This window comes from Otolemur garnettii, unplaced genomic scaffold, assembly GCF_000181295.1.
Source record: "Otolemur garnettii isolate 467f Iridium unplaced genomic scaffold, OtoGar3 scaffold00205, whole genome shotgun sequence".
Lineage (NCBI taxonomy): Eukaryota > Metazoa > Chordata > Mammalia > Primates > Galagidae > Otolemur > Otolemur garnettii.
In genome coordinates, this window is record NW_003852600.1 from 843,598 (window position 1) to 864,621 (window position 21,024).

The following is a 21,024-nucleotide window of genomic DNA, read 5'->3' on the forward strand; positions in this document are numbered from 1 at the left end:
GGGGCTGTGCGCGGCAGGCGCCTTCTGATTGGTCAGTAGCCTCAGTGATTGGCAGCGCCCCGGCCCCACCCACGCGGCTTTATTGACACTAATGAGCAAGTTCTTCCCCCGCTCTCCTGCCTGGAAGTGCTGACAGATCAAGGCAACAAATTTCAATTACAATCCCTAACTTGTGTCCGCAGAGTGTTTTTACCCCCGTGCGTCCTCTCTGGCGCATCAGTCCAGGCGGATCTCGGGGCAGCAGGCGGAAGCGGGGCGGGTGGGAGCGCCCGGGGCGCGCGGCCGCGGGGAGGCTCCGCGGGCAAAGAAGCAGTGAGTCCTCGTTGGGCCCGCGGCGGGCCGGGCCGCGCGGCTCTCGGGGACAGAGCCGCTCGGGGAGCGGGGCGTCCGCGGGTCGTGAGCGCACGGCGCTATGGCCGAGAAGCGGCGCGGCTCCCCGGGCGGCGCGCTCAGCCTGCGGGCGCACGCCTTCTCCGTGGAGGCGCTCATCGGCGCCGAGCGGCAGCAGCTCCACCAGAAGCGGCGCAAGGTGGGCGCGGAGGAGACGGCCGGAGCAGCGGACGACGGAGGCTGCAGCCGGGGCTGCGCGGGCGAAAACGGCTGCTCCGAGGGGGACGACTGTGCGGCGCCCCAGCAGGCCGGCTGTGCGGACCCGGAGCGAGAGGCTGCGGGTGAGTCGGCCCTTCCCGCCTAGCTTCTCCTGGGAGCGTCCCTCGGCCTCACTGCGAGTCCGTGGGCGTGCGTGTGCGCGGTGGCCCCACGCGACTTGGGCACCTCGGCCACGAGCGCGTGGGCTGCGGGTGTCCTGCGCAAAGCTCGACATGCACCCATCACCCACGAACGGTGGAAACGCGGCTTACAGCCTCGCCTAGTGGGCTGCTGCCTCCCTCGGGGCCGGCCAATGGGTGAGCGTTCTCTCTCCAACTTCTAACGCTTGGGGCGGAGGGGCGCGACGGCACAACCCCCGAAGCGGGAACGGGCGCCTTAAGCCGCTGTGCGGACCAGGAAGGGGGCGGCATATTTGCAGACGTGGTTCCCGGGGTGGCCGGCGCTCCCTTCCCTCCCGGAATCCCGCCGAGGCCCACAGCGGCCACGGGCTTTCACGCTCCGCTAGTAGCTTGTCCGCTGGGCAGCGGGCGGAAGCGGGGTTTGCCGGGCCTTCTGTTGCCTCGGCCGGGCCCAGCGCGAGGCCACGCAGATGCCTGCCGCGCGAGGAGGCCCAGAGTCTTGCTGGGCGCGTGTGCTGCGCGCGTGGGGCGGGTCGTGTCGCGAGTTGTGCTGGGGTCTTCGGACTTTGGAACTCATCCCGGACCCCGGCGGCGACGGCGCGCAACCTTTTTTGCCCAGGCCTGCGCCCCTCAGAGGTTCCTCGGGTGGAGCGGAGGAGGCCTGCGCGCCTCTCGGAGCTGGGGACTCGAGAGCGTCCGGGGCCCCTTCGCTAGGCTAAGAGCGGGTATGTGTTCGTTAGAAGGATCCAGTGGCACCAGAGTTTTGCCTTTTTCTCCTGGTCATTTCCTTTTCCCTGGCCACCTGGCGAGGGTCCTGTCTCCGCGTCCGGCCTCCCCTCTGCAGCTCTCACCGATGTCCCCTCTCTGCCCTTTGCTGTCCAGGCGGCGGTGAGGACGGCTTCCTTCAGGGTGCTTCCCCGCTGGTGTCCCCGGCAGGCTCCCCAAAGGGGTCCCCGGCGCCCTCGCTGGCCCCACCCGGAACCCCTCTGCCCTCGCCCCAGGCCCCGCGCGTGGACCTGCAGGGAGCCGAGCTCTGGAAGCGCTTTCATGAGATCGGTACGGAGATGATCATCACCAAGGCGGGCAGGTAAAACTGGACCCCGGCCCGGGATCACTCGGCCCCTAATGCCAAGGAGAGGGCTAGGAAGAGAAAGGGCCTGCGGCGCGGACGGGCTGGGCCGGCGAGACAAGGCCGCGGCGGCGGTTCGCAGAGGCGCTTTGCTCCCAGACCGCGAGTGCGGTCAGCGAGGGGATGGCCCGCGCGCGCTCGCTTGAATGCCCCGGAGAAAATCCCTGTTGCCGCTGATGCTACAGCGTCGCAGTGGATGATGGTGTGGTTATAGATCCGAGGTCCTATTTACATCGTCCGAGGCATTTGTTTGGGTTCTAGCTATCAGTTCTGGAACTAGGGGGAAAAAATCCACCATTTTTGCTTTTTCTTTTTAAAACACAGTTTAAAATGTAGTTTGTTTTCTCAGATTTTAAGCTTCCAGGTTGGCTTTTTATCAAAAGATTTCCTGGCAAATGAAAACATGCCAGGTTGTGCTACTTTTCTATTAAACTAGGTTGAAAAGTCACTGGAATCACCCATAAGATGTATTTAATCATATATAGCTGCAAGAATGATTACCCTGATTTTAAAAAGCTATCCTTTTTATAAATTCACAGTGCCTGCTTAAAATTTTTTTCCTAGTGGAATCAAACACAGTAGAGTAATTATGTGAGGACATGAGGAATACTGAAAATAAAAAATTATAAGACATTAGATCTTTTCTTAATTGTGAGAATTGCACATTCATCCGTTAGTAAAATAAATGAATTTGTTGCCCAGATCATATTAATTTGAGGTAGGTACAGAAATATTTGCATTTTAAAGGTTTCAGTTCATTTAGTGCAATGAAATCTATGAATAATAAACTTCCTTAAAAGGAACTTTAAAAAGCACACAATTCTTTCAGTACACATGGTAAAAACCTGGATAGCATAAAAGTATCCAAACTTATTAGAAATTACAAAAACATATTTTATTGAATCCATATGCTACCTTCTACATTTTCACAGAGCTTTTATTAATGATTCAAATTCAGTCTTCAACAACACAAAGCAACAGTTGTCTTATAAAGGATGTAGTTAAAGACCTTTATCTTACAGGTGCACTGAAGTAACACTAAAACAGCCAGCATATTAAACTGTTCTCATGCCTAGTTAGAAATAATGGACTTTCTTTTCTCTGGAAGAGGCCTTTAATGGTATTATTGTTATAGAAAAAGAATTGGTAAATAACAGTACTAAAGGTTGTGTTATAGGTTAAATTAGCAAAAATTAGATTAACTGGAAGGGTCCTAGACATAAATCATTGGATGAAAAATTTTTGTAAAAGAACTGCTGCATTTGTTTTTTTAATACACAATTTTTTGCTGTCCTGTTCTTGGAGGCTATGCCTTTTTTAAAGAATAGTCATGTTTGCTTAAGCATCTCCTTTGATAATATATCTCTGAGAAGCCAAAAGAAATGCAGATTTTCCTTTGTTTTAATTAGCAAAGTTTTCAGTGTATGGTTAAATTAGAGAGCCTTTTTGAGGTATGGTGGGGGGAGGAATGAGTTGGTAAATATACATTGTGTTTAGTTTCTGCTTTCAATAAAGAAGTTTTACTATACCTTTCAAATTTAGAGCAACTTTTGCACTTCACCCTTACCATGCTGCAGACAGGAAGTCCTGTCTCAATAAAGAACATATTGTCTGGTTATAGCGTGGCACATTGGCTCCTTGTGGATTTTTTATAACCCTTTTAAAGTTTCACATTATAATATATTTTATCACTTTCAGAAATTCAAAATTTTTATTTCTGCCATTTGGTACATTTTATTATTTGTATTATTGATATAAATATGCATTTTGTTTAAAAAATAAAGTGCCTTTTTTAGTGCTGTGACCCCTTCGGCATGCAATTCTTCTCCTACTAAAATTTCAGTAAATGTGAAATGCACACGGGGTGGGGGGGGGGCGATAGGCTGCGTTTAGAAAGCTCAGTTTTGATGTGGGTTGTGTTCTGACTTCTTGAATTGTATTGCCAAAGTGAATGCGGTAAGTTTGCTGTATTAAGAGTGGAGATTCAAGAGGTTTCTTTGCTTATTTTGTCTCCATCCTTAATCACAAAAAAGACCCCAAACACTTTCTCACCAACAGGCGCATGTTTCCAGCCATGAGAGTGAAGATCTCTGGGCTAGACCCCCACCAGCAGTATTACATCGCCATGGACATCGTGCCTGTGGACAACAAAAGATACAGGTACGTGAGGAGGGCATGCTTGAGTCTCTCTCTAGTCTGTGCTGGTCTGTGAGGACCAGATCTTTGTTTCCAGAGGCTGTGGATTTCCAGGTCCACAGTCCAGTGCCCATAGGTTCCAGCAGCCCAGAAGGTGGCTTCTCTTGTAGCAAATGTGGGTGCTTAATTTTTGTTTGCTTTTATTAGCTCTAGTAATGTTTTTAAGTATCATGGACTTTAAAATGAGGCCAGTTTGGTGCTGGGGAACTAAATGCATCTTTTATATCAGCTCACATTTTTCTTAGAATTTTGAGAGAAAACATTATGTAAAGTTTGTAGATATAAATTATATTGAAAGATACGATATATTTTCTTCACAATCTTTCTGATCTTCACATAAATTCCTTTTATCTTGTTACAATCAAGATCATGTTTATAGGGTTTTTAAATTTAAAAATTATTTAAGGTTGTCTATAAGAAAAATATAAAATCTTATAACTTATTATGATATTATGGTACCTCTAAACGGGTAGTTAATTGTTACCTTTCTTGTGGTTTTTTTAGTTGGCAGTTAATACCTTAACCTTTTAAAAATCTTTACAATTTTTGGATTTTGAAAGAGAATATAATTACATAGGCAGGAAGTAAATGCTGAAATGATATACTTTCTTCAAACCAACCTTTGCTCTTTCCTTCTACGAGAAAGCAAATCAGCAATTTTCAGTAATGCTTTTTATTTTTGAAGAGTTAAAAATGTTAACATTTAAATGAGGAGGTTTTAAGTGTTTGGAAAATCATAAGATGCTGTTTTAAATTTTGGTCATCTTTTGTTACTTGTTTTAAGAAACAATGTTCAGTGAGTTTTTCAGTGAAATCAAACTTGATTTTTAACACTTGTAAAAATTTAGAGAGTTTTTTGGAAACAGGCTTATATTGTCAAAAATACACAGATTGCAATTAGTACATGGATATATGAAATACTGTAAAAATGGGTAATGAAAAGGACAGCTTTATTATTTGTTTTAGGTGTAGGTTGTGTTACTTTAAGTCACTAGGAAGTTTTGCTAAAATTATGTACATGACAGAAGCTACAAGGTATTGAAGTTCATTCTTTAAATATATTGGTTTAAAACCCACATTCTAATTTGTGTTTGTGCTGAGAAAAATAATTCTTAAAGTGCTTAGATATGACCCCTTTGTCTTCTAAGATTGCTCCTATTTGTTTTTCTTCAGATATTTTCCCTATGTTTTGGATGTTTCTTATTTACTCTCACAGAAGGCAGGGAAATTTCACAAATTGCTATTAAGATGCCAGATTTTAAAATGTCAAATTGTAAAACATGAATCTGCTTTCACTTCCATTGCTTCTCAAGAAGGAGTTTGTTTTTAGCACTTGAATTTAGAATGTTTTGTGAAGACTGTGTCACCGTAATGTTTACTCTCTCAGTGGGTCTGGAATTCTGAACTATTCAATATGCATACTTGCTCCAGGTTTTGATAGAGCATATTACTCCATTTATTTTGGTAGTAACCCAATTCATTTCCATAGTGCAGTTTTTCCTCCAATTTCTAAGATTTCCATTTTCCAACTTTTTTAGCAGTATTAGAAAAATAATTGGCTTGTTCTTTGATGTCAGAGAGTGGTATTTCATCAAGTTAAAAATGGTTGTCACTTATTAGAATGTAAAATGAATATTCACAAAGGCCCACAGTTAGGAGTATTTATTGAAATTATACTGTACCAATTGAAGGTTTATGATTTTTTTCTTAATTTTATGATCATACATTATTTTTTCCCAAGAAAAAGGAATTAAAGACTAGAAGGTGTATTGAGCTTAGAGCACAATCCACAACCAGAAGTGAAACAAAAGGTCTCACCAGAAATAAAATGCTTCATGCTCTTTAAAAAAGAAATTTGTATACTATACAGAATTTTCTGAGACTATCTGTGAATTATGGCTTTGAACTGTATGCTTCATTTTAACACACAAATGGAAGGAAAATATCTAAGTCTATAATTTTATTTTATACTCTTCATTGATACACTAGTTTCTAATTTTTTAGTTTATTTTAAATTAACATTAATAAATGATAATCTGAAAAGAAGGTTAAATATTAAGGTCTTATTTCTTACTTGAGACATTATTATATAATTGTATTATTTTTACGGAATATATCTGACATATAAACAAACAGAATAGAATGTTTTGTCTTTTAATTAGAAAAGTAGTATTAATAGGTTATACCATCATTTTCAAAGTTTGATTTATTTTTTAATTACCAATATTTTAAAACTATTTGAAAGTCAAGAATGAAACACAGGAATTAAATGAAGACCAACATTTTATGATAATATAAAATTCTTTAAACTGAATGCTTTGTCCTCAATATATAGCGTCATAGCATTAGAAAAAAATAATTCCAAGTGATAATAGATAGAACTTCTTCCCTACTAAGATAAAAGTTCCTAAAACTTCTGACAGTGTCTTGTGGCCTTTTTACTGTCTGTCCCCTCTGCCTACACAGAGACTGAAATGGAAAGTGATTTTTTTTTTCCATTATGGGATTCGCAATTCCTCTTCTAGGTGTATATCCAAAGGACCAGAAATCATTTGGCAATAAAGATATTTGCACCAAATTGTTCATTACAGCTCAATTCATAATTGCCAAGTCATGGAAAGTCATCTTGAAGGAGGCTGGAACACTTCAGGTGTAACTCTCAAGGGTTTTTGAGATTTACTTAAAGGTGACCTTGACAAGCTAGTAGTTTCTTCATGTCAGTTGAATATCCAGATGAAAAATGGAAATACAGATGCTCTGTCAGTCTGGTGTGGTAGGTGTGGGTCGTAAGAATTAGGAAACTTGCGATTGTGGTGGTGACGTGCATATTTCTCACTAAGCCACTCACGTGTTACTCGCTCTGAGTTGCCAGGAGGCCACTGCTGGCTCAGAAAGTTTTTTAAAATGCCTGAAATCTTATTTTGGTTGTCAAGAGGAAATCAATTTATTTTAGACCTGAAAAAAAGAAAAAAAAGAGAACACATTTTGTGTGATTCTGATGAGCTGGACACTCCAAGGCAGGACGAGACCGCGTGCTGAGCGCCTGTCACTGCCTTGCAGGTACGTGTACCACAGCTCCAAGTGGATGGTGGCGGGGAACGCAGACTCGCCGGTGCCGCCGCGCGTGTACATCCACCCGGACTCGCCTGCCTCGGGGGAGACCTGGATGAGACAAGTGATCAGCTTCGACAAGCTGAAGCTCACCAACAACGAGCTGGACGACCAGGGCCACGTGAGTGCACGGCTGTTGTGAGCGTCTGCGTGGTGACGTGTCTGCCTGGGCTGCCTCTCCCGGAGAGGGACCGTGGTGTCTGCGTCCGTCCTGGCTGGTTAGCGTGTGCGCGTGCGCAAAGTGATGTCTGTGTTTGCACAGACTGCGCCTCCGGGGCGTTTAGTAGGTTAACACTAGATACCACGTAGGTACTGGAGTGAAAGTACCAGGGCACTGACTTTTTTAGCTGCAGCATTTGTGTGGAATCCCATGAGGTGCTAATTATTGTGCTGTGACTGTGAGTACTTTGGAGTTGAGTTATAGGGGATAATGATTTATCGCGTGCGGCCTGCGTGGTGCTCTTTTCCCAGCTGAGCCTCCTGCTTCTCAGCGATTGCCCAGGCTTATGCCGCTCGTGTGTTCCCTCTGCAAGTTCCCAATTGTGTTGTAATAACATCTAATGTGTCAAAATGTGTTACAACAATAATTCCTTTTATTCCTAAAACTGCTGAAACATGATACATAAGTCAAAGTTCAGTCATTTCAATAATACAGTCATTTTTGCCACCTTATTAATTTTTATGCAGTTTCGTTCCTAGGCAAGATTTCTACATTATTATTTTAATAAATAAGTAACTCTGGATACATGCTGATTTGTGTTCAAAGTTAGCATTTTTATTAGGTTTCTGTTATTTGAGTAGGTTTTGATTGCAGCAGGATTGAAATGCCTTTAAAGAATATATCATACATAAAACAAATGCCAACTTGTTTATTTCTCAAAGGGGTGTCATAAGATAGCATATTTATGAGCAGATCTTTTAAGACAAAAATGCAAACTGTCACAATCGAATAACATAGTGATGACAGGATGGAATATGGTTTGCAAGTGGCTGGACAGTATCTTCAGGAATTGACCTTAATGAAAACATTTGAGGACAAATTCCACGGGTACAGATGTAGTGTCTGAGTTTTTTTAGGCTCATCCCGCGAGATCTCGCGTGGCCACACTTTGTCTATGGATCGCTGCCTTTTAAGATTTAAAACAGAGAAGTAGCATAGTGGGTTTCATTTCTGAATCCAGCTTCATGTCCTTTATTCTGGGGCACTGTTAGTTTCCCGTCTTTTTACTCTTTATTTTTATGACCTAACATGGTCAAGCTGCAAGTTATTTTTCACTTCACTTTAATGAAGTAACACTGCTTTCTTCTGTGCCACTGAGGCCCTGACTTACAGACTGGAGGAACATCCATTGAGGGGGTTTTGGTTATTCTGGAATAGAAAATTTTAGGCTAAATGCCACTTAGTGGCACTCATCATCAGAACCCTAAGTTACTACACTTCTCTGAATTCTACAGTTTAACAGTCTATCTTTTAGGGAGATAATTTGGCCTAAGAACTATATATATCATATAGAAAGTATAAACTTCTCACTAATTTAAATTACGGTGATCATTTTATAGTTCTTATTCCTTCAGTTCAAATTATTGGCCTTATGGCTAATATCTGATGAATCGAATACTAGACTCATAGCTAGCAATTTATCCACTTTATGATCTTAGCTTTGTGATTTCAGTAGACTTTATTTAAAACAGCATTCTCCAGAAAATAGGATGTGGGGGGTGAGGGAAGGAAGAGAATGAAAGAGAAATATTGACTTTAAGGAATGGGCTTACCAGGTTGTGGGGTCCAGAATCTGTAGGGCAGCTGGCAGGCCGTACGTCTGTGCAAAGTCTGCTGTGAAGATCTCCTCCCCAGAGCCCCAGCCTGCTTTCTCTTACGGCTTCAGCTGACCTGATGAGGCCCACCTGAATGAGGGAGGGTCATCGGCTTTGCTGCAAGCCTTCTGATGTTAATGTTCATCTCATCTAAAAAACACCTTCACAGCAACATCTGGACTGATGTTTGCCCAGATATCTGGGTCCTAGCCAAGATGACATAAAATTAACTGTTATGTAGCATTTGTTTAAAACAGGAAAGAATAGATTACAAATTGAAATCCCGTTGCTTAGCCCTAAATAATTAAAATATTTTATGATTAGGAAAATCAGAAGCAAAGCAGAAAACAGGCAAAAGCTAGGGAAATGCGTTGTCCTGTAGTGAAATTTTCCTTTCAGGTTGTGGCAGGACAGTAAATGTGGGTCAGTGATGTGTGAGGGAAAAGGGAGAAAGATGTATTTGTGCAATTCAGAAGCAAGGAATTGCCTTTGCAAATGGTAGAAATGTATGTCTGTGTGAGTTAGTAGCTGAAGAGAATGGAGAGGAGAGAAAGGGCTCTTTCCTGCTTTAAAAACACTTTGAGAAGCACAGAATGTTGGTGAGAGAGCAGATTTAACCCTCAGTCTGTGTAGGCATCACTACTGGATTAGATCCTTATGCTGTGTGGATTAATAGGTAAGGTCCCCCAACCACCCCCCAAAAATCTTCTGGCCGGGCGATTCCTTCTTATCTTATACATGCCTCCCTGTCCACCTGGAATTCCCATCTGAAAGGAAACATTAAGATGAGCCTTTCCCTGAAAACTTAGGAGGCATTTAATGGGTAACAGTGCCCCTTAAGCCTCAGCAGGACTTGTCCCCCCAGTGCTGGGTGCTTCGGAAGGAAGCACCCCAGATGGCCACGGCAGGCCTGCAGGCAGCCTGTGCTCCCAGCTACACAGGCTCTGCACCCTGGCTCCTCCTGTGCTCCTGAGAGTCTGCCGGGGAGGCTGAACATCACAAGGAGGGTGTGGGGGTCTTGCTGGTGGAAGGAACCGTGATGGTTGAAGCAAGGCACACGTGTTTGTGGGCACATCACTCCCACTCTCTAGGGCATGGCCTTCTCGTGGGTTATACTGGAAACATAACACTCAGAGTGGGTCACACAAGTGAGTTAATAGGTAGTGCTTTGTAATAAATATGTGGCATCAGGTGTAAAACAGAAATAGAGCTGCCTTGCTCTGAGGCTTGGGATTTGCTGCTCTATGCCATCCGACGTGAGTCAGTACCTGCTCTCTCCAAAACATCCAGGGAACCACATTTTGTTGTCTCCCCATGGTCCTTTGCTGGACAAATTCCATCATGGGAACTTAGGTCATCTGGAAAGTGTCCAGGCAGCAGGGAGTGTCCTCCTACTGAGCTCCTCTGTGAGACTAGATGGGCCTGCCAGCCAGACCTCAGGCTCAGGCACTCACCTCATCATCAGAAGTCTACAGTGTCGTGCTGCTTGTGAGCCTATTCTAACATCTTTAAACTAGAAAAGCACAGATTATCCTGTACCTGGGAAAGCACCCTGGGTTTACTGGATTAGATTCTTATGCTGTGTGGATTAATAGGTAAGGTCCCCCAACCACCCCCCAAAAATCTTCTGTCTAAGCCTAAAGAGAACAGAGATTAAGCTTAGGACGTGTAGGTAAGGTGTCATGGTGAACGTTGCCACCATGGTCTATAGGATGTGCACGGAAGGTGTTGTGGTGAAAGTTGTCACTGTGGTCTGTAAGATGTGCACAGAAGGTGTCATGGTGAATGTTGCCACTGTGGTCTGCAGGACGTGCCCGGAAGGTATCGTGGTGGACATTGCCACCATGGTCCATGCATCGCCTATGGTCTGCTTGTTCGTGAGGCCAGAAGCCCTCCTGATTCTACCTGTTCTAATAAATCCTGAAAAAACTAAGCATTATCTTGCTGTTAGAAGTTTGACAGTTCATTCAAAAGTCAATAATGCTTTCTTATGAAGAAGAACTGAGGCTTCTTAGTATTCCCTACACAGTTCCAAGGATACGCTACATTTTTATAGGTAATATTGAAAATATGTTCTTTTGCTTGAACAGTCTTCAGAATGTCAGTGGCAGCTGCCCGATAGCAGCAGACCTCAGCATGCACCTCAGCCACATCCACGCTGTGGCCAGCACATCCTGCCTGAAGTCATTTTGAATATAGTAAGGATATGAACAAATAAAAATAAAAGTATATAACTATGTAGAAAAATCTGCTTGAGAGAGCAGAGTGTTCATGAGACAAGACCTACTTTTCACCAACTAGTGAATAGCAGCCCAACCATCTCTGTTTGCTTCTCTCCAGGTTAGTCCCGTCTTCTGGAACTGGCTGTGCACTTGATTTTGCTCCATTGTTACTTGCTGACTGCTGGCATTTTGTTCCTTAGCTTGGGGAAGAGGAAGAGGTCTCCCTTAAACTCTTCAGCTCCCTGAGACCTCAAGTGAATGCCACTTTGAGGGATAAACAGGGGAAACTAGGGTCAGCACTAACAGTGGTTATGACATTGCTGGCCGTCTGCTGTTCATGTTTACAGGAGTACACTAAGGTCAAAAGTTCTGAGACACCAGTCAGGGAAGTGGAGTTAATGGACTGCATCTTTTGGACTGGCATGGCTGTGGGGCTGCCCACAAAACGCACATTCACGGTGAAGGCATGTAAGGAGCATGGTGGTAGGAAGACCAGCCGGGGCCAAGGGGCCTGGCTCCCAGGTCCTGCCCTGAGGATTCAGAGGTCTCTTGCTTGTCTAGACCTTAGTTTCCATCTATAAATTTGAGTATTAATGCCAGTTTTTTCATACTTAAATATGTCCAATGTAAAGTCCCATAAAACTCTGCCTGTCAAGCAGGGGAGGGGACTGCCTCTGTTTCAGAGGGCAGGACATTTCCCCCTCACCCATTCTTTTCCTAACATCTCTATAAAAATAAAACACTACTGGGTCCAAGTATTCGCCAGGCACCTTTCACCTCTACTGAGATACTGCAGCTTTTCCACTGTTGGAAGTGCTGTGTGTGATGCACCTCTCTGTACACAGAAAGCTTTTCTGAATTTGGACTGTTTCCTTCAGATAAATTGTCAGAAGTGGAATCACTGGGCAGAGGGAGATTTCCCTAGCAGAGTCCAAGAGAGCCACATGTCCACCTCCAAGAGTCTGAGTCTTAGAGCCACTGTGATGCAGGCGGGGACACTGGGCTGTCCCGGCAAACAGGGCTTGTGAGCCTCACAGAGCAGATGCTGCTGTGTCCTCAGACTCCCCTTTGCCTTGAATAGGCACACGTAGCCACAGATTGGGGAAAATTCCCTCCGAAGAAAACCTTGTGTGCAAATACTTATTGCTAGTGGATGTCTGTGGCGCAATTTGAATAACCATTTCAGTCTCATTTTTAGTTTTATTGGTTTGGACTCTGTTCCATTGGGCTCATTATAAATAAACTGCTCAAGCATTTATTCCTGTATTTTTAGCAACAGAAAATTTGATGTTAAATTCACATGGCTGTACACAGGGTTTCACTAAAACAGTGATTTTAGTTTGTATTTTGTGCACATTTTACAAAAACCTTCCTAGCTCTCTGTCTTCAATTCTGATCTGTCTTACTAAATTGGAATAAAATCTGCACCCTTGGAAGCACTGATTTCCAACAGGAGTTTCCCTTGCACACTGACTGTGTGACCGGGGGGCTGAGGTTGGTGGAGGCCCTGGAAACTCGGTTTCTCTCTTCACACAGATCATTCTTGGTTTTTCTCTTCTTGCAGATCATTCTCCACTCCATGCACAAGTACCAGCCTCGAGTGCACGTAGCCCGCAAGGACTGCGGGGACGACCTTTCTCCTGTCAAGCCCGTTCCATCTGGGGAGGGCGTGAAGGCATTCTCGTTTCCAGAAACCGTCTTCACAACTGTCACTGCCTATCAGAACCAGCAGGTACTGTTCTCAGAATCGGCGTCTTTTTTAAAATTTCAGACTATTATGAGGATGCAAACAATTAGGTTACAATGTTTGTGTTTGTTAGGTGAGGTCCCTGTCATAGTTGTGCCCCTCCACCAGGAGGTGTGCCATGTCCCCCCACATTGTGCCCATCAGGTGGGAGCCCCTCCATCTGCCTCCCCCTCACCCTGACTTGAATTGAATTGAGTTTTTCTCTTGTGTGAGCATGTGTTAGATCATCTTCTGGCTTCTTATTAGCATTGAGTACAGTAGACACTTGCTTTAACATTCTTGTGATAAGTTACCAAAGAGAATGTTCTCCAACTCTACACAGGTTAGTACAAAAGATGTAAAGCCTCCATCTTTTTTTTGTGACTGAAGTGCTAGGTTTTTAGACTTTTCATTGCAGGGGTAAATAGGAAGTTAGCTGTCCTTTCTCACTATGTCTAAATGTTATGGATTGTCTTCAAGCATTGCCATTTATGACATCCAAAGTGTGTGTGTGTATAAAATAAACAAAACAATTCTTTATCCATGACTCCCAAGTAAGGCTACTCCAGTAAGGCCTTCCTCAGACAAGAATGTGTCTCATGACTGACAGTATAGGTTTAGTTTCCACTTTGAGATACCGAAGCATGATGTTATAATTAAAATTAGAAAGCTTGTTTGTTGCTTAGGAAATAGACATGTAAAATACAAAAATCAGTCATACTGTGGTATAGGAGATTTGGTAGCTCACTTGAAACCATGGTAAATATTTCAAAAGTGTTTGCCCTGTGTGGTCACCTGGGTGCTCATGTAGGGAGAGCCACTCCCATCACGGTGACGTGATGACCTCGATGACGGGGTGACCTCGAGCTTGCAGGCTGAGAGATCAGATGTGGACTAAGCCTTTCATAAAGTTTCAAAACATTTGAGAAGTGAACCACATCTTCTGTGTGTGAGTACACGTCTGTATTTCCTTAAGGCCATGTTGTGTGTGTCAAGCAGGTGGAGAGCTGAATTGGGGGCAGATATGTTGTCCCCACAGTGCAGGCTGCTGTGCTATGCAGCAGGTTTTTTGTTTTTAATTTTAGCCATCAGCAGAATTGTTTTAGGTCTTCACTTCTCTTTACTTTTATATACATCTTGGTTCAGCATATAAGTCTTCATTCTCTCTCCATGGGGGCTTCTGCTGTTGTAAAGCTTCTCAGGAGCTCTGAATTCCCTGAGCCTGTCCTTTAGGGTTGACAGGCAAGGCTGTCCCTCCTGGATGGGATGCCAACCCAGACCGAAGCTGCCCTGTGGTCCTGCAGGTGTATAGGGAGGAGGATGCCATGTACTTTAGAAGATGCAGAGACAACCAGGGGGATAATTGGGGGCAGAAAGTGATTTGGGGGGTAAAAAAGTAAGGCATAGTTACCTAAAAGTAAGGCTTAGTTACCTTACAACAGCCCAGCTCATCTCTCTGTCTCTCACTATCTCTTTCTCTCTAGATCTGTCTCTGTGTCTTTATTTCTGTGTCTCTGTCCTTGCATCTCTGTCTCTCTCTCTGTTTCAGTATCTCTGTCTTTCCCTCTGTTTCTCTCTGTCTCTCTGTCTCTCTCTGTTTCTCACACACACAAACTGTCCCCTATGTGACTCTCGCCACCTACTCTGGCATAGTAAGGGTGGTGTCAAGGGCTTTTGGCACGTTAGTGACTAATGCCAGTTTGTGAACATTGGTGTGTTAAGATGGTGAAAATTAGAAGGGAAATTGATACTGATAAAGTGCAGTCACATTCACTTTTAAATTTCCTGGCTACAATTTTTAAGAACTTCTGGAAAATTGGCAGGCAGACTCACCAAGTTGTTAATAGCATGGGCTCTGCAACTCAGGGTCCTCGCCCATTTCTCCTGCTAGTAAAATACAACCTTAGGAAAATTACTTAAGTCTCAGTTTAAAAGAAAATATAAAATTGGGATAATAGCTGTGCATGGTTATTTTGATAATTACATGACTAGTATGCATAAAACTTAGCACAGCACACATAGTACGTACTTAACAAATATGGTGACACTAGCATAAAAATGACAATAGTAATTGCGATGTGTGTCTCTATTTACACATAGCATCATTATATAAATCTATATTCTTTTAAATAGTATTTTAAATGTATACTGAAGTTATTCAGTTGTATAAAATTTATTGAATAGAAGATCAAGCTATAATGCTCTGTAGAGAAGAATTTCTTCAACTACAGAATGACACAGTGAATTAATTATTAGACCCTTTCATTATATCATTTACAATGTAGTTTTATCCACATCCAAGACAGTTTCATATGGAGCACACGTGCCTGAAGTGTTGCGTGGCTGATTGGAGGATGGCTGAGAGCGTGCACAGGCGGCACGAGGGCTACGGAGACTTTCCAAGATGCCTTTCTTTGTGTTGGTGTTACCGGCAGTTTCTGTCCTCAGCCAAGATGGGGCAATCAGCAGTGTGTTCATTAACTTTGCAGAGTTCATTACGCCAAGGAATTTAGAAAGCAAAGCATGATGTGCCTCTTAGAGAATAGACTGTGAATTCCTCTGGGCAAAGTGGAGACCTGGTGAGAAACAGATGGAATGTTACTTATTAATTCCCAGTTCAGCATGGCATGACTAAAATACAAGTTTTTAAATGGAGATGATTAGACCACTTGTAACAATTATTCTCCCAAACACTGGTGTCTTAGTGGGCAAGAAGCTGGTTGTGAGTCCATAAATTAGAACTCTGATTATAGGAACTAGTTCATTATCTGTATGTATTTCATAACATCACGTTGTATACCTTAAATATAACACAATAAAATTTATCTTTAAAACATTAAAAGTTAAGATTGAAGCACTGTTGATTTCTACTCCATGGAGTGTGGGATTTGATGTCAGGAGAACCTCCAAGTAGTGGTCAGCACTGTGAGCCCTTCACAGGTTAGGACGTGCAGGTGAAAGACAAAAGATTAAAATTCACCAATGAGAGCCAAAAGATGAAAGGAGAGAGAGAAATACAGAGGCAGAAAATTAAAGGAATGTGTGTGTTACATGGTGTGAACTAATTCTGAAGAAGGGAAGGCATCTTGGGAGCCAAACAATATTCAAGCATAAAAACAGCTGTGACGTGGAGGTTGGATGCTGCCGCCCCACACAGCCTCTCCTGAGAGAGAGACAGGGTCAGACTACATACATACTGGCATTCACAGGAACTTCAGTTCAGAGTGGATGGTCAAATGCGTGGTGAGTTATCAACAGAATCTCCAGGAATTACTGAAAGCAAAGCAAGCGTATCTATTCATGCAGACTGAAAAGGAGTTGGGAAGTGTCTTTTTCCTACTAGGTGAATGTTCTAGATGATTTCTGAAATTCCCTTTTGGCTTTACTGCTAGGATATTTAGATAACTGGGGAGTGGAGGGAAGGTAAATGTTAGCATCTTCTAACAGTTGATTTTGGAATCATTTGTAGTTCTGCAGTCATTTATGTTTTTAAGAAACTTGCCTGACATGGTTTGTTTTCCTACTCGGCAGATTACTCGCTTGAAGATAGACAGGAATCCGTTTGCCAAAGGCTTCCGCGACTCTGGGCGTAACAGGTGGGTCTTTGTGAAAAAATTCTGGTTGTGATAAATATGTTTGATTTTTTTATCGTGAATGTTTCATTACAAAGTGAATGGATCAACTTACTGACATGCTGTTGAAATCATGTCTAGTGAGGATTTATATTTGCTAATCTGTTGGGTCTCAGAGGCAACTTACTTTTGGGGTGTCATGTTGTGGAGTGCCCTGAGCTGAACCTGGTGCATGTGGTGTTGGGGGTATGCAGGTGCAGGGGAAATACCCTTTGTGCCTCCGCTGCTGGTCTGAATTGCCTTAGGGATGACACAGCTATCTATTGATTCTGTCTGTGCAGGGTATTGGGATCTCTGGTTAACTCATGTTAGCAGCCGGAATATGAAACTACTCCCTGTTGCAAAGAAAGCTTATGTTCTTTAGTTTCCAAATTTGTCTTGGCTCCGCTGACAGCCACGCACTTGTTTATTTTCTGTGTTGTGTTTTACGGTGTTTATACTAAGTGGGAGAGCTACAGTAAAGAATTCCACTCTGTTCCCTTTATCAAGCAGCAGATCCCCTCGTTGGCATGCCAAGAGTTTTTGAATTTATTGATACGATTCTATTCCAATACAGTTCAGTGCAACATTTTCTAAAATAGCTGTTCATAGTAATAAAGAATAATAATAGATCAACATTCTCCAAATGCCTTTTTAGGGTAAGGCTTTGATTGAAATGTTTTTAGAAGCAGCTTGTTTTTAAAAAGAAGCATTTGAGCAATTTTTATTATTTTACTCTCAAAATTATTCTAATACTCCTTGAAAACTTGGTATTCATAGGCTCTTTCCACATGAAGTCAAATGACCCTAATTATTTTAGAGACAATTTTATTTGAAAATTTAGAGGGAGAACAATCCAGACCTTTAGTTCTTTGGATTGATTCATTGGGCAAAGTAGGTGACAGAGAAATTCTCTCAGAATACACTCAAGTGTGTGCAGAGAACTGATGTCATCTTGATATCCAGCGGCATCATTTAATTACCACACGGGATGAGAGAAAACTGCATCTAAACCTCAGACAGGAGAGCAGCCCTGGGTTCAGGGCAGGTGAGTCTGAGAGCCTGACCCATGGGCGGCTTCTTTCCAACTTCTTCACTCTGGGGAAAGCTTGGCAGGTGGTCCTCACTCATAAAAGTTGGTGTTACATTAAATTATGTTGTCACTTTTTAGATGTCTGCTTCAATATAGAGGAGAAATTTGCTTGTTATGTTAAAAAGTTTACTTGTTTGAATCATGGCTTCTTAGTGAGGGGACAGAGGGGAAGCTGTGGGAATCCTCCCCCGACAGGCTGTCTGATGGGGTCATCTTGTGGTTTTGTTATAGCAAAATAGTATTTCTCCACTTAATAGTCTTGTGTTACTTTCAGGTTTTTGTTTTTTTTTCTTAAGCAGAAAAGGAATTTATTGAAACTCACTGAAGCTTCAGGGAGGCAGCACTGAGGCTCGGGAATTTACAAGCAGAAGCTGTGTCCAAGCTGTAGGTTCCTCTGGCAGAGGGTTCACTGTGCGACCCAGGGTCACACCACCACTTATATCCTGTCACTGCATTCTTGAAGCAATAAATTGAAAAATATTTTGAAAAGTATATTTTGGACAGATAGTAATAATGAATGAACTTTCTATAACAAGCGAGGTGATGGATGCGTGTGACAAACTTTTAGGAAGATGTCTGGATACGTCAGCACAGTGGAAAGACGTGGGGTCATTTAAACTTGGGCAGTGAAAAAAGTCAGTGGCTTTGGTGAAAAGAAACCACTAGCCCTGTGGTCCCCTGAGGTCACAGTGCTGACTCTGGCGTGGACGTCTCCATGTCCATGGTTATTTCAGGGATAGGTCAATGTGGCATCCATGGCACTTGCTACTATTTCCTCTTTGATTCCAAAATCTTTACGCTTTCTCATGGACATTCAGAAGATAATGAATTGTATTTTAAGGTTTTTAAAGAAACTTTTGCTAAAATTCATTTTTTAAATTTTGCTCCCTAAAGTTAAACAGCTCACATGGGGTGAATCTGTGCTGGACTTTCTGCTAGGGAAATAAAGTTTCAACTTTTTTCCTCGCTGAAATTACTTTTCATGTTTATTACAGGTTAAGTTATTTACTGCTCACTTGGTAATGCTACATAACTGTAAATCATTGTTTTTCTTTTTAAAAAGTCTGATTTTAACATTTTCCATTGATACATGCAAAAGTCACATATGGAGAAGAGAGAATGTGGTCATGTTTAAGCATTTCTTGCTTATATGTAGTATTTTAAAAGAGTCTAGATTATATAAGACTTGGCGGAAGGTGGACTTTTAAAAATATATTAATAGAGAGAAAGCCCATGGGAAAAAATCCAATATGTTTCTTTATTACCCTGGTTCTGTGGTGCTGTTGTTACTGCTTTTTCAAGCAAACTCTATTTTTATTTTCCCCCCAATACATGAAATAAACAAATAGAGCAGGACAAGAAATAAACATGGTCTTGTGATTGTTTAAACTTTATAAAACAATTTGCTTTAATTAAAAATTATCCTTTTCTGGGCATTTACGGCTCCACAGCCTCTTTTATAGGAATCAGTAGCTTCGGCCCTTAAAAGCTCTCCTGCAAGACGTTTGCTACGTGAGAGGGAATTTATGTGCTGAGAATAGTTTCATTCTTCAGTCAGGCCTCAGGTTTGACCCTATAAAATTTTTTACTCAGGAAGGTACAAAAATTTCTTCTCTTTAAATACTTTAGGAAAAACATAACCATTTTGCTAAATAAACTGGGCTATTTGATAGCATAAATTAGGGTGGTGATAAAACGTGGAAATTGTTCAAAGGCATCTTGTATAAATTATCGCCTTGGCTACACTCCTGCAGGGGTGCCTTTTATCTTTTCTTTAACTAGACGGGAAAAGTCTCCATTACTGGAGAAAATGAACTCTTTTTTAAAAAAGTCCAGATTCAGCTAATAAATATTTTATAACTGCTTCCTGCAAAATATCTGAAATCCTTTCTGAAACTTGCAGTGTGAAGCAGCAGCCTCAGAAAAAACATGGACAGCTCCAAATCAGACCTCTTGGGTGTCACCATCAGATACCTCCGTGGCATGTGGCCGTGGTTCCTGCTGATGGGGGCTTCTCCCCAAGGCCGTGGCTTGTGGTCTGTGTGTGCACAGCACATTCTGCACTGCTGAAGCCAACCGTGTGTGCACATGACTCCAGCTGGTGGCCCCCGAGTTCAGAGTGCATCATCAGTCAGCTCAGCCAGCCCCGGCCACTCCACAGCACCTCTGTGCCTTTAATACCTAAAACTGCCATTACCAAGCTCATCTGTGTGATAGTTATTACCAAGCGCATCTGTGTGATAGTGAAAAGCTGTGTGCTAATATTCTTTTGCATTTAAAATAATTGTGTTTCTAGAAAGTTGTTACAATTTTGTTTTGGATACAAACCATATGCTTTTTTTTCCAAGACAGAGTCTCACTTTATCGCCCTTGGTAGAGTGCTGTGGCGTCACACAGCTCATAGCAACCTCCAACTTCTGGGCTTAAACAATTCTCTTGCCTCAGCCTCCCGAGTAGCTGGGACTACAGGCGCCTGCCACAACACCCGGCTATTTTTGTTGCAGTTTGGCTGGAGCCAGGTTCAAACCCGCCACCTACAGTATATGTGGCCGACATCCTACTCACTGAGCCACAGGCGCCGCCTACAATTTTGTTTTGGCATAAATTGAAAAGGGGGTAACTGCATTCACCAGTCCAGCAGTGGACACGACTTACAGGTGGTGTGTGTAAGGGCCACCCAGGTTGCCACACTGTCCAGAATTACACGTGAACCTGCAGAAAACATGGCCCAGTGGTGCGATCATAGGTTCAGTGCCACAGATAACATGCCTGGTTTAGAAAAGAAATCAGTTAGAAAGAAGCAACTTTAGAGCTGGGAGGGATTTCAGAGCTTTTGTAATCCTGTGGGAAACTGCAGTCCAGGGAGGTTAAGACATTGACTAAGGCCAGACACTGAGTTTTAGCTGCAGCCCCAGCCCAGCTCTGTGGCCCCATTTAGGGTCCTTGGTGAGCCCCTCTCCCTGTGGCGCAGTGCTCCCGCCAGAAGTCAGGCTCTGTCTGCCTGTCACCAGGGTCAGCACAGCAGGTGCGAGGCCCCTCTTCCCACAGCCCTGCACTGGTGCCATCCAGGCTGTCGGCATCTCTTCCAAGTGCCTCCAGAGTAGCAGCCCCTCAGTCTGGTCCCACATGTGTCTGTGAATGCTCAGCACCACCCACAGCTGCCCAGCTGCTCCCTGATCACAGGCTAGGGTGGGCACGCTCTGCTTAGAGCAGGGACAAAGATCGGTAAGTTAATGGGACGATAGCCTGGACCCAAAGGCCGCAAATCCCGTGTGAGGAAACCAGGATAGAAGGACAAGATGGCCGTGTGCCGTGGCTTTCTCCCCACGCAGACTGCTCACCTTTGGGCTCTGCAGGGCGGTGGGTGGCCTGGGCGCTCTTCTGCAGTGCTCA

General features: G+C 43.4%; 1 protein-coding gene across 1 annotated transcript in view; it reads left to right on the top strand.

Annotated features, from left to right (window-relative positions):
• Nucleotides 1-412: 412 nt before the first annotated feature.
• Nucleotides 413-21,024, top strand: part of TBX18 (T-box 18) — a 24,593-nt gene continuing 3,981 nt past the window's right edge. Inside the window, exons 1-6 of the mRNA XM_003801293.1 lie at nt 413-671; nt 1,611-1,815; nt 3,916-4,017; nt 7,114-7,285; nt 12,766-12,933; nt 16,459-16,523. Of these exons, the coding sequence (XP_003801341.1) occupies nt 413-671; nt 1,611-1,815; nt 3,916-4,017; nt 7,114-7,285; nt 12,766-12,933; nt 16,459-16,523 (971 nt within the window). The remainder of the gene's footprint in view (nt 672-1,610; nt 1,816-3,915; nt 4,018-7,113; nt 7,286-12,765; nt 12,934-16,458; nt 16,524-21,024) is intronic.